Here is a 13,655-nt window from a genome sequence, read left to right as displayed (position 1 = left end):
GGTGTAGGTGGGGGTTTTTTTTCAATGATAAGAGAAGATCATGTTATCAATGACTGGTTTGAAATGTGTGGCTCAATTTCAAGGTCAAAGAATTTAAAACAATTAACAATTTCACAATACAAATATAACAAAATACCTTTAAATATTTTATTATATGATTTCAATCAAGATATTAGTGACACAAATAGCAATGGAAGTAGCAGTAGTACAATTGGAAATGGTACCGACTATTATTTTAACCCCAACAACTATATCAGTAATGATTACCCCAAAGAAAGTGAAGGTCAAGAAAATGAAGAGCAGGATGAAGAAGAACTTTTACCACTATCATATAATCAAATTATCAATGAATTTAGGTTACCAGATTGTTATATAAAACCATTTAAATCAATCATATTGTTAAACAACTCAATTACCAAATTAAAAATTTGTGAAATGGAAGGTTTAATAAACAACGAGTTTTTATCATCACTCCTTTATAATAAAAATATTATTGAACTATCACTATTCAATTCACTCACTGTAAATACTTCAAAATATCTTTTGGAATCAATAATTGGTAATGAATCAAATAAAAACAACTCTATAAAACATTTAGATATTAGGGGTCAATATAATTACTCAACATTATCCAAATCTTTTATTTTATTTGATTATATTTTAAATTTTATAAATTCCAACGATTCAATCTATAAATTAAAATTAAATTATAGTAATAATAATAATAATAATAACAATAACAATAACAATAATAATAATAATAATAATATTACAACTAAACCATTCTCAAATAGTAAAATTATAGAAATAAAATTAAATTAATATTAATCTATTACTTTTTTTAGATTGACTTTTTTTTTAAGCTTTTTGCACACCCCTCCAAAATTTTTTTTTTTTTAAATTATTTTTTTTTTATTTAAATTAATTATTTTTTTTTTTTTTTTTTTTTTTAAATTTTCATTGTATTATTTTATAACACTCTGCATTAAATATAATAAATAAAATATTTATAGAAATAAAATAAAAATAATAATAAAAAATGTCACATATTTTAGATTTATTTAAACCAATGATACCATCATTAATTAACAGTTTGCATAAAGGTCAAGCTGGTAGAGTTGCCGTAATGGGCGGAAGTAAAGAGTATACAGGTGCTCCATACTTTTCAGGTATTTCATCTCTTAGAATTGGTTCAGATATTTGTCACATTTTTACACCAACTGAAGGTGGTACAGCTACCGCTTTAAAAACCTTATCACCAGAATTAATTGTTCATCCAATTGAAAAAAATGTTTGTATACAATATAGAATTTATTAATATTATATATCTACCAAACTAACAAACTCTTAAAATCGATTATTTTTAATATTAAAATAGGATCCATCAGAAATTATTCCATGGTTATTAAGTTTACATGTTATTATTATTGGTCCAGGTTTAGGAAGATCACAAGGTGCCTGGAATTGTGCATCAGAAGTTATTAAAGCTGCTAGAAATATTAATTTACCAATTGTTTTAGATGGTGTAAGTGTCTAATATTTTTCATGATCATTAGAATGAATTTTATTAATAATGATTTATTTTAAATTTTATATAGGACGCTTTAAGATTAGTTGCAGAAAATTTAGAGATTATTAAAGGTTATGATAGAGCAATCTTAACCCCAAATTTTGTAGAATTTAAAAATTTATCAGATAGTGTCAAAAAAATGATGGGTGATACATCAAATAATTTATTAAAACCAGAACAAGTTGCATCACAGTAATTATTATGAAACTATTTTTCAAAAAAAAAAAAAAGTATTTTCTTACTAATTTAATTTATTTTTACAAACCCATTAGACTTGGTAATATAACAATTGTACAAAAAGGAAAAGAAGATTTAATTACAGATGGAAACCAAGTTATTTTATGCGATAATGAAGGCATGCCAAGAAGATGCGGTGGTCAAGGTGATATTTTAGCAGGTGCTATTGGTACTATGTTTGCTTGGTCACAACTATACTATAAATATAACAATAACAATAGTGATAAAATTCAAGAAAATGAACAACAATACCCAATTTCAATGATTTCATCTTTTGCTGCTTGTTCATTACTCAGACACTCTTCAAAGAAAGCATTCGAAAAAAATAGACGTTCAACTATTACTCAAGATATTATAAACGAAATTCCAAAATGTTTTGAAGAATTATTCCCTGAATCATTATAAATTAAAACAAATAGCAAATAAAAAAAAAAAAAAAAAAAAAAAAAAAAAAAGAAATAAATCATCTTTTTATTATTTACAAATTTACACTATTTATTAGCTTTTTTTAATACATTCTTTGATAACCACTCTAAACCTTCGTAAGCACCTTCTCCATTTATAGCACATAACTTTTTAACATACCATTTTCTTTCTTTGCAATTTTGTAATTTCTAATGCCTCTATTATTTCTTCTAAAGATAAACAACCTTTAATGTCATGTTTATTTGTCAATATTAAAAATGGAATAAAATAATAAAAAAATAATAAAAAAAATAAAAAAAATAAAAAAACTCAACCAGTTTATTTTCAAATATGCAAAGTTTTTTATTTTATTTTCTGATGATGTCAATTAATTCAGTTTCGAAAACTAAATGAGCGTTACCTGGAATTTTACCACCAGCACCTTGAGCACCGTAACCTAATGATGGCTAAAATTATAAATAAATATGAATTAATCAAAGTTTTTTATTTAAGTTTAATAATATTTTTATGAAACTTACTGGAATGGTTAATTTTCTCTTTTCACCAATACATGCGCCAAGTAAACCTTGATCCCAACCTTTAATAACTTGACCAGCACCTAAGGTGAATTCAAATGGTGTACCTCTATCGTATGAGCTATCGAATCTATCATAAAAATAAATGTGAATAAGATAATATATTACCAATTATTATAATATCAAACTAAAATTTGGGTATTTACTTTTCACCAGTTGATAATAAAGTACCTTTGTAGTGAATCTTTAATTTATCACCAGCTTGAGTTTTTTTAGTACATTCTTCTGGTCTATATTTAACTCCGATTTGTAATTTATCTGATGGTTTCTTGGCAGCGGATGCAAAAACAACAAATAACATAACAAAAACTAATAAACTTTTTAAGAATTTCATTTTTTAATAAACAAATAATAGATTTTAAAATTACAAATGAAAAAATAAAAAAAAATAAAAAAAAAATAAAAAAAAGTTTTCAAAAAAATAATTTTCAAAAACTTTTTTTTTCAGTTATTTATTTTTTTTATATTTATTTTTTTTTACTTCCAGCCAATCTAAAAAGAACATTAATTAAAAAAAAAATGAAAAAAAACTTTATATAAATAAATATTTTATAATTTATTATCGTCTTTATCTTCAAATAAATAGCTTGATACGCTAAATACAGGTGTTTTCCAAAAATCGTGAACACGTTTACCTGTAGATATATCAGAAGCACAACCTGCAGCGACAAATAATGGGAGAAGATGCTCTGTTCTTGGATGAGCCAAACGGGTGTATGGTAATGATTCGTATTTTAAAAGTTCGTTTTCTCTTTCTTTACCAGTTTTCTTGGTGATAGTATTGAATAACCAATTTTCGAAATTTGAGGCCCAAGATGGATCAACTTGGTATTTTGGATCGAAAATAGCTCTTAAATTATGTACAGAACCACCACTTGATAAAACTAGATAGCCTTCGTCACGTAATGGTCTAAGGATAGTACCCACATTATAATGTTCTTTAGCATTTAGATTTGCTTTTAATGATAATTGAACTACTGGAACATCTGCATCTGGATAAATAAGTTTAAGTGAAACCCATGCACCATGATCATATCCTCTTTTATTATCTTTTTTTAAAGGTATTTTCGATTTAGCAAATAATTCTGTAACTCTATCAATTAATTCTGGTGATGTTTTTGTTGGATATTTTAATTTATACATTTCATCTTCAAAACCATAAAAATCATAAATTACATCTGGATTCTCTGTAGTTTGGATTGTAAAATCATTTTCTTCCCAATGAGCCTAAAATTAAATATAAATAATAATTAATAACTCATATTTAATAATTAATAAACAATAATTAATTTTAACAATAATAACATACACTTATAATTAATACAGCTTTTGGTTTTGAGCCATTATGAAGATTTTTTGAAAGTCCTTTTAAAAAACCTTTAGTTTTATCAGTGTTATCCAAAATTAAATTTGGTGCACCATGCGAAATAAATAATGAATTAAATTTTTTTAATGACATTTCTTTAACTATATTATTTTTAAACTTATTATTGTTGATATTATTATTATTATTATTATTATTATTATTATTTATAGTTTTGTTTGATAAATAAAAATAATAAATTAAAAAAATTGATAATAAAATTACAAATACTTTATTTTTGTTCATAACAATATTTAAAAACTATTAAACTATTTATTATTATTATTATTGTTATTATTTATTATTTTATAATAATTTGAAATTATAATTATATGTTTGTAAAAATAAAAATTTAATTTAAATAAAAAAAAAAAAAATAAAAAAAAAATAAAAAAAAATAATTTAAAAAAAAACAAATTCTGAATGGTTCCGCGGAATCAGTGGTATAAAATCTATTATTTTATACTGATATTGGGAATAAGGTTAAATGATAAACTGGAGAATTATGGGATGTTTTTATTTATATTTTACATATTACCTTATTTTTTTTATTTTTTTTATTTTATTTTTTTATTTTTTTATTTTTTTATTTTTTTGTTTTTACTAAAAATACATTTAAATTAATGGACCGAACGATTGTGGTAAGGGTGCACTAATAGTTTTACAAACTCTGCAAATACCTTCATTTGAGTTTGGCTCGATTGGTAATAATAGGCCACCACTGCATTTTGAATTTTTACAACTAGAGTCATTAAAGATTTTTTCTGTAAGTTCTGGGTTTGTTTTTTCATGAAAACAACGTAAGCAGTCACATGGAAACATCCAATTTGATTTTAAGTTGTGGTATCTTTCATGGCCTTTTTGGTTAAGTGGAATGTATGTTATTAACAATTCTGAATTTTGAGGAACATCTCTCAAAGTAATTATTGAAATTGATAATCTATTGTCACTTTCAAATCCTTGATAATAACTATAGTCATTATGATTGATATTGTACTCTAATAAAGTTGTGCAATTTGGGAAGCAGCCATGATTAAATAGTGATAGCTTTAAATAAACTGCAGAGCCACACCACATATATTGATTTGTTGGTTCATCATCTTTTTTTGTTGTTTCGTTATTACCTTCTTCTTTCATAGTTTCGGTAATTTCAAAAATTGGTTTATTTAAATTTGATTTATACCCAGTGTGCCATAATCCAAAATAATTTGATCTAATTTTACAAAGCAATCTTAAAATATTAAGGTCGAAATCTGTTAACCTTTCAACTATTTCTTTTATATCTTTTGGTTCTTCGTTAAAATCTGTCATTTCTGAATCACCTTCACTATCTATGAAACCACTATTTATTATTTTATTTGGGTGGCCTTCTTCTATTGAGTCAATAACTAAATTTCTAATAATAAGTGAAGTATTTATTAATTTCTTTAAATCATTTTTCCATATTTTAGAATACTTTAAAAGTTCATTTTCTTTTCCTTGTTCTTTTGGCTCTTGTTCATTACTATTCTTTATATTTGCTAAATATTCATCTAGATGATCAATTAAATCTTGAACTTCGTTTGGAATCATTGGTAAATTTTCGACATTTGAAAATGATATCTCTTCATTGGAACTATTGGTTTCATTTAAAGCTGATGATGCTGCATTATCTGGTAGTGAAGATATTGGTGGGTTATGAAAAACCAAAGGTTTCTTTTCATAGATTCTTCTTGCTAAAATTTTTAATATTAACAAAACAATATTTCTATCATCTTCAGATAATTGATATTTATATGAAATTGAAAATTCGTGGATCCATTTGCACTCGAGTTCGAAATGTCTTGTATCTATTTTACTAAATTGTTTGCAATATTCTGAACAATAATTTACCTCTCTATATAAAAATAAAATTAATTAATATTTATAAATAATTTTTAATATTATTTATATTATTACATACCCACAACTAGGACATGTAATAATATTATGTCTATTTGACTCTAGAAATAATTTAAAACAAGTATTGCAAATATTCTTTTTATATTGGTTATCAACTATTGCAGAGTGTGGTATATCTTTGAATATAATTGTTCCTTTTGGAATAAACTTTTTTGAATATATACATCTTCCTTTATTTGCAATCGTTTTAACTTCAATCCATGGATTGTATTCTATATCTTGAATGTCATATAATGTGAATCTATCACTATTGTCAAAATATTCATATGACATTTAAATAAATAAATAAATTAATAAACACAAATAAATAAATAATTAAATAGATAATAAAAATTATTAAAAGAAAAAAATAATATCTTTTTTTTTTAATTTAAAAAAATTTAAAAAAAATTAAAAAAAAATTTTATTTTAAAATTTTTTTTTTCGTTTGGAATGGAATTAAAATTAATGCTTATAGGCAACCAAAAGATATCTTTTTAAAATCAATTATATTAGTATTATAATAAAAAATAAAAAATAAAAAACTTTATAATTTTTTTAAATAAATAAAAAACTTTAAAAATATTACTTTTATTATAATATTATTTTTAGAAATTTCTTGAACTCAATGAAGAGTTTGCTAAATATTTATCTTCTAATGAATGGGTTACCCAATAGTTCCACAAATCTTGATAGTTGTGGTCATTTAGTAATAAAGGCTTACCTCTTTCTAATTGAGGATCAGGTTCGCCATAAGAATCGAGATAAATGTTGCTGTAAGATGATTTTCTATAGTCACGTAATATATCTACTTTTGGAGACTTGCATTCAATAAAGAGACCAACTTTATAATAACCGCATCTAAGAGTATGTTGGTAAGCTTCACCCAAAATAATACCTTTATCGAGAGCATTGCAGCATTCGCTTTTAATGCAAACTAAGGTACCGCACAATAGGCAAACGGCAGAGGAGTCTGGTTTAGTTTTACAGTTGTAGCATTCTGAATTAGTGTGAGATACAAAGAAATCTTCATAGGTACGTGGTAGCTCTATAAACTCTGGTCTGGTGTATTGAACAGTGAAAAATGGATCCACCTTTTTGCTTTCTAATTGAGTTAACCATGATGATAAATATTGGTTACTAAATGATTGATTAATGAGTTCATCAGTCGAGGGAATGTTCAATTTACTAAAAATCATTTCTCTGTTGATTAAATCTTCTTTGGAGATATAACTTATGCTACCATTATCTAATTTTGATCCATTTAATTTAATTGATGAAGATCCTCCTAATGCCGATGGATAAATAAATTGAACTGCAATAAAAATACATTTTAATAATGGTTCTAATGAAATTTCTAATTTTTCTCTAAATTTATCTTTTAAAAAACCATTACTTGGATTATATGATTGATTGAATAAAATTGAAATTGATTTTTTATTACCTGATTTTTTGTTAATTTCTAAAAATTAAAAAATAAAAAATTAATATTTTTTTAAAAACATTGCCAATTTAATATTATTTAATAATTACCTTTTTCTGTATATAAATTTGTTAAATAAAATTGGGTAATAAATAAATTTAAAATTAAATTTGTAATAATTTCAATATCTTGTTGAGTTGGTGAGCCCAATACTATAGTTAAAACTATGAATAAAGCGAATGGGTCAATTGATAAAATTGATGAGCTTTTTCCTTTAAGAATTTCAACAAGACGTTCTTTAAATTTGGTGTCTATGGCATTGTGAGCTAAAATACTAACTAAATTGAAAAGTGTATGAATTGTAAGCATATCTCTATTGAAAAGGTCATTTGTAATTGGATATAAATTTTCATTTGGGTGACCTTTTTTACTATAAGGTCTTGATGCCAATTCCAAAAGTTCAATATTTTTGGCTACCATTTGGAAATAAACCATGCCTGTAACACCTTCAATTAATGGAATCATTAAATCGTTAACTGCTGTTGAAAAGAATAATTCGCCTCTTGGTTCTATAAATCTTATATCTTTTAATCTTTTTTTTAAGCCATCAATCCAAGCTTCAATTAAACGATTTCCATTTAATGCTGATGATGAACCACCAATATTTGAGAAAGAAGTTGACGAAGAATTATTTAAACTATTATTATTATTGATATTATTATTGTTATTATTTGAAATACCATCACTACTATTACTATTTGTTAAAGTATCATTACCATGTTGTTGGGTTGGGGATTGATATAAATTGTATTTTGAATTTAAATTTGAAAGATCAAAACCTGAAATAATTGGTGAACATGTAACTGATGATTCAGTATAAGTTGGTATAATAATATTTCCAATTCTTCTACATAGTGGACAAAGGAATTCTTTTAATGAGGGCTTGAAATTAGTTTCTTCATTTTCGTGATTTAATACTTTTGGGAAATATTTCTTGTGACACTTTTTGTGAATGTAATGACCACAACTACGAATATGGAATGATGACATAAAGTTTAATGTATTCATATCTCTTTTTTGTGGGAAATTATAAAACATTGAATCCCTTGAAAAAGTATCGTAACGTTTTAACTCAGGAGACTTTTTAGCAACATATGAACTTTTTGCCAAAGCTATCATTCGTGATGGTTGGAGGAAAGATATTAAAGACAATGGATCAAGATCACTTGAATGAGTTTCACGACATAAAACACAATCTTTGCTCTTTAATGTTTCATTAAATAATTCTCTGCTACCATTAATTTGTGGAGTTGAGTTTTTAAACTGTGGTGATAACATATTATTACTTCCTTTGGATGGTGATGGACTACTAGTAGTGGTAGTATTTTTAGTTTGTGGTGATGAAAATGGATTTTGTTTTTTATTTTTGCTGGTACTATGAATTTTATGATCTTCATAGTCGTCTTCATCACTGTCAAAATCCATATCGTTTGCAGATTCTAAAAATTTTGATTGCTGTTGTGCAAATTTGGCCATAATTTCAGCTTGACGTTTTTTAGCATCCATCTTTTTATCAGAGTTTGGATTTGGTGATAATGGACCACTTACACTACTTGAACCAGTATTCTTTGTTAATCTTAACTTTTCTTCTAATGATGGGCACTTTATACAAATTCTATTTAAAATGGATGGATGAATGGATGCTAAAATCTTTAATGACTTTTCAATGTATTCAATTTTATCTTGATGTAAACTATTATTGATTGATTGATTATACATTTCAATTAGATTTGTTAAAATTGATTTATTTCCAAAGGTTGTTTGTAGTATACATTTTATTGAGTCATGATGCTTGACTGCTGGACTGTATGTATCAAATAACTTCCAATCGAGGTCAACATTTGAGTCTAATGGGTCGACGAGTTTTTGAGTTTTCTCTAAAATCAATAATATTAAAAATAATACATCGTTAATACCACAACCAACTTCATTGTTTTCTTCATTTTCATTGAGATAGCTTGTGATGATAGAGTTAAACATATAGAATAAATAATCTGAATGAATTATTTGTGAAAAGTTGAAACGGTCTTTTGGTACAACTTTATCTTTTGAACATTCTATAATTGGTGGGCATGGTAATGATTCTGGAAACTCGATATTATTTTTCTTTTTATATTCTAAAAAAGATTGTAATGATTCTTCACCTAAAATATATGGAGTGAACAATGGATAGTATAAATTAAAATTCTTCCAAAATTCGTTCTTCATTTTATAGTGATATGGACTGTCTGAATTTGAATGAATTTCATCAGAGATCTCCCTGAGAATGTGTTCATAGTTTAATTCCCTCTCTACATAATTCATAACACTATCGATTTGACTGTGGGTTTTTGGTTTTGATGAAAGCAATTGAACTAATGTATATTTTGTATGCTCGTCAGTTGACATAAAGAATAAACGTTCTTGAAGAATTTGAATTACAAACTTTAAGAAATGACCATAACGATGAAAATTACCATTCTCTTCGGTTGTTATCCTGTATGGAATAGTGGCACCAAATTCTTTCGATGAAAAAATTAAAAACTCGTCAATATCAACAATGGAAGCAGATAATTGTAAAATTGATAAATCCAATTCTAAAAAGAATAAAGAGTATACATAGGCCTTTTTCTTGATGGCAACATCACCATTTCTAACCCAGTAATTTGAATTTACTTGCTGACAATATACATTTGCCAATACAAATTGATAAATGAATGCACTAAAATTAAAAGTTTGTGGCACTATATCTCGGAGATCTTCTTTTGGGTAGAGTTGTTTAACACGATTGATAGCGACACCTAAAAAACGATGGTAAGGTAAAGTTGTGGTAACTGATTTTTCACCTCTAAATAAATCTTTCTTTGTTACGGATACACCATTATACTTTGTCATTCCTTCTAGCTCTGGATCTAAAATCAAACGGTCACAAATGAACTGTATCATATCTTTAAGGCCTTCGATAGAATCTTCTTCGGAAAGGGAATCAATTAAAATATATGAAATCTCTTTAAATTCGGTATCGATTTGAAAGAATTGAATCCATTGTGTATCTTCATAAGGAATATGGGTATCTATATATCTCTTTTGATAATCACCATATCTGTCATCACTTGTAGATTGAATAGTTTGTAAAAGTCTAATATAAAGCTCTAAATATTTTCTATTGGTAAACATCATATGGTGAGCAATTGATTTATGTTGTAAAATTGTTTTTAAATCGGAAACGATTGCAATATGATTCTTATCTAGTTTTTTATTATCTGATAAATGAAAGAATAATGATTCGAAAATACAATCTATAAAACCATTTTCCCTATCGATTGAAAACTGTTCACTGACTGAGCATACTGAAAATATTTGTGGTGAAAATCTAAATAATATATCGACTGTATTATTATAACAAAGAGATTTATAAACCTTTAAATAAGATTGAGAAAACCCAAATTTGAATGTATGTTCGCAGAGTAAAAATAAAAATAAATTCATATACTCTTGTTTTATACCTTCATCTGAAATATTTAATAAATTGTATAATGGTGGTCTATAATCATATGAAATTGGGTAACTAAATTTGAATAATCTATCATTAATTGATTTAATTGTTAATTCACTTAATGACCTTGATAATAAATTAACATTTGATGTTAATGTTGTAGTTGTTGTTGTTGTTGTTGTTTTTGATGTTGTATTTGATAAATTATTATTTAAAATGTTTTCAGTTTTTAATAATTGAATTTGATAATCTTGATCAGTAAATAATACAGGTTTTATTATAATTGGTGGAATTGATTTTGGTATTGTTTCTTTTGGTGATATTATAGCAGGGTCTAAAGATTGGTAACATAATTCTTCAGATAAAACATGGGAGACCGAACGACACAAGTGAGCCATTTCTGTAATCCATTTAAGGATTTGAACCGAAACGAATACTGGTCTTTCTAATAATGAACCAAGTGGTTGTTTATTAAGATCTAATACTATAGTTAATAAATGACGAAATACTAGATGAGTTGAAACCAAATGAAGTTTATTCATGTCTTTAGTTGGGATATGATCTTCTTCTGGGTGTTTATGTTGATCACAAAAACCTCCCTCTTTCCATGAATCAATTGATCCACAATCGCAACTACCGCCATATGATGCAAAACTCATGGAATAGTCATGGCCATCCTTTTCATGTGGACCTGCTTTGAAACATTCAAAACAAATTGATGAATTTGGTGATTTTGCACAAGTTTTACATCTATAAAACATTGTTTTAGGTCCCCATACTTAAAATATTAAAAATTATAAATATTTTGTTAATTTAAGAGATTTTTTATTTTATTTTTTTTTTTAAATGTATTTTTACCTTTACTACAACATATTGGTTTTGAAAGTGATTTAAAATATTCTATTGTGCTTTCATAATTTGAAGTGCTTGATGCATAAAATATACATTCAATCTTTGCTAATATTGAATGAATGTTAACTGAACCAGAATATAAATTATTTTTGAGAGTTATAATACTATTATTAATATCCTCTGCTGATATTAGATTTTTATTATCCTCTCTAAACAAATGTTGAATCTCTTCTATCGTTAATATTTTTGAACCAATCGTATTTGAGCCATTATTATTATTATTATTATTATTATTATTATTATTATTACTATTTATATTGTTCAAATTTAAAATATTTTCATTATTATGTTTATTATTACTACTACTTGAATTACCCATTATTAATATCTATAAATAAAAACTATAAACATACATATATATATTTTTTGTTTTGAATTACTATTATTGCTGTTAACTTTATTATTTATTATTTAAAATAAAAAACAAAAAAAAACAAAAACAAATAAAGGGAAAATTTCAATGAAATTGAAAAAAAAATAATTAATAAAATTTATAAAACTATTTTTTTTTTTTTTTTTTTTTTTTGATTATCTATCTTGAAATAAATTTATTTTTTTGAAGATTTATATATATATAAATATTTATGTTATTATTAATACTTTATTATTATTCTTTTATTATTATTATTGTTTTTATTTTATAAATTATTATTTTATTTTAATGGGAATTATTATGTGTGAAAATGTTTTTTAAAAATTTAATTTAAAAAAAAAATTTTAAAAAAAATTAATAAAAAATTAAAAAAAAAAAAAAATACTTAATATTTATACTTTATTTTTTTTTTTTTTATTTTTTGAAATAAATAAAAACAAATTTCTTTTTCTCTTTTTTTTTTTTTTTTTTTTTTTTGTTATTTTTTTTTATTTTATTTTTTTTAATAATATTTTTAATTTCCTAATTTTATTTTTTATTTTTTGTTTTAAGTTCCAAAAATAAAACTGGTAAAGGACGCTTGCAAATAAAAATTTTCAAAATAATTACACCCATAAACTTTAAATCGACAACAATATTGTTTTGGGGGGTGTGTGGTTTCAAAAATAAAATTTTGTTTATATTCGACTTTACAAAACTTTATATATGGTTTTAAAAAAGAAAAAATTAGAAAAAAAAAATAAAAAGAAAAAAAGGCAGATAGTTATTTATTTGATCATAATTATAACAAATAAAATTAAATTTCAAAGATTTAAAAAAAAATCTCTTTTTTTTTTTTTTTAATTTAAAAATTATTTTTTTAATTTTAAATTTTTTGTATTTTTTAAAAAAGAGAAATAATATAGATAAAAACAACAGATCAATAAAATAGATTAATAAAATAGATAAATTATATAGATTAAAAAAATAAATGAATATTTTAAAATATTATTTAAATAACTATATTAATTATTACAATAATAATAATAGTAATAATTATAATAACAATAATATTAATCAAATAAACTTACCATTAATTATTCAAAAAGAAATTTTATTTAAATTATGTCAATATATTAATTATAGTTATGAAATTATTAGTTTGGAATATGATGATTTAGAAATTAAATTATATATAGAAGCCAATAAATTAATTTTCAACTTGGGTCTAGTAAATAAAATATGGCTTGAATATATATCAAATAATGTCAATGTGTGTGTAAATTTCAATGGTGGTATCAAATCTCTTAAACTTTTCTGTAATAGATATTCAATGAGATGA

At 24.2% G+C, this 13,655-nt stretch overlaps 7 protein-coding genes across 7 annotated transcripts in view; 3 read left to right on the top strand and 4 right to left on the bottom strand.

The window, feature by feature from the left end:
* DICPUDRAFT_151214 (uncharacterized protein) overlaps window positions 1-822 on the top strand; it is a gene marked incomplete at both ends in the record, with an annotated part of 1,894 nt that extends 1,072 nt beyond the window's left edge. The window contains one exon of the mRNA XM_003287106.1: window positions 35-822. Coding sequence (XP_003287154.1) covers window positions 35-822 — 788 coding nt within the window. The remainder of the gene's footprint in view (window positions 1-34) is intronic.
* Window positions 823-1,039: 217 nt separating this feature from the next.
* On the top strand, window positions 1,040-2,212 carry DICPUDRAFT_151213 (uncharacterized protein; the record flags this gene model as incomplete). The annotated part of the gene is made up of 4 exons (XM_003287105.1): window positions 1,040-1,291; window positions 1,379-1,525; window positions 1,599-1,762; window positions 1,843-2,212. 4 exons carry the CDS (start codon window positions 1,040-1,042, stop codon window positions 2,210-2,212), a joined length of 933 nt encoding a protein of 310 aa, XP_003287153.1.
* A 368-nt stretch (window positions 2,213-2,580) lies between these two features.
* DICPUDRAFT_32062 (uncharacterized protein) lies at window positions 2,581-3,142 on the bottom strand (the record flags this gene model as incomplete). Its single annotated transcript, XM_003287087.1, has 3 exons — window positions 2,581-2,679; window positions 2,752-2,878; window positions 2,955-3,142. 3 exons carry the CDS (start codon window positions 3,140-3,142, stop codon window positions 2,581-2,583), a joined length of 414 nt encoding a protein of 137 aa, XP_003287135.1.
* Window positions 3,143-3,342: 200 nt separating this feature from the next.
* Window positions 3,343-4,267, bottom strand: DICPUDRAFT_94334 (uncharacterized protein; the record flags this gene model as incomplete). The annotated part of the gene is made up of 2 exons (XM_003287086.1): window positions 3,343-4,035; window positions 4,118-4,267. 2 exons carry the CDS (start codon window positions 4,265-4,267, stop codon window positions 3,358-3,360), a joined length of 828 nt encoding a protein of 275 aa, XP_003287134.1. The 3' UTR covers window positions 3,343-3,357.
* Window positions 4,268-4,786: 519 nt separating this feature from the next.
* On the bottom strand, window positions 4,787-6,385 carry DICPUDRAFT_77998 (uncharacterized protein; the record flags this gene model as incomplete). Its single annotated transcript, XM_003287085.1, has 2 exons — window positions 4,787-6,047; window positions 6,114-6,385. 2 exons carry the CDS (start codon window positions 6,383-6,385, stop codon window positions 4,787-4,789), a joined length of 1,533 nt encoding a protein of 510 aa, XP_003287133.1.
* Window positions 6,386-6,648: 263 nt separating this feature from the next.
* DICPUDRAFT_47201 (uncharacterized protein) lies at window positions 6,649-12,280 on the bottom strand (the record flags this gene model as incomplete). The annotated part of the gene is made up of 3 exons (XM_003287084.1): window positions 6,649-7,553; window positions 7,625-11,827; window positions 11,908-12,280. 3 exons carry the CDS (start codon window positions 12,278-12,280, stop codon window positions 6,700-6,702), a joined length of 5,430 nt encoding a protein of 1,809 aa, XP_003287132.1. The 3' UTR covers window positions 6,649-6,699.
* A 1,024-nt stretch (window positions 12,281-13,304) lies between these two features.
* The window catches only part of DICPUDRAFT_151208 (uncharacterized protein), a gene marked incomplete at both ends in the record, with an annotated part of 1,631 nt that continues 1,280 nt past the window's right edge, over window positions 13,305-13,655 (top strand). The window contains one exon of the mRNA XM_003287104.1: window positions 13,305-13,544. Within this exon, the coding sequence (XP_003287152.1) occupies window positions 13,305-13,544 (240 nt within the window). The remainder of the gene's footprint in view (window positions 13,545-13,655) is intronic.

Source organism: Dictyostelium purpureum (genome assembly GCF_000190715.1).
Source record: "Dictyostelium purpureum unplaced genomic scaffold DICPUscaffold_90, whole genome shotgun sequence".
In the NCBI taxonomy this organism is placed as follows: Eukaryota; Evosea; class Eumycetozoa; order Dictyosteliales; family Dictyosteliaceae; genus Dictyostelium; species Dictyostelium purpureum.
The sequence above is the reverse complement of the archived record's forward strand: the minus strand, read 5'-3'. Positions and strand labels throughout refer to the sequence as shown.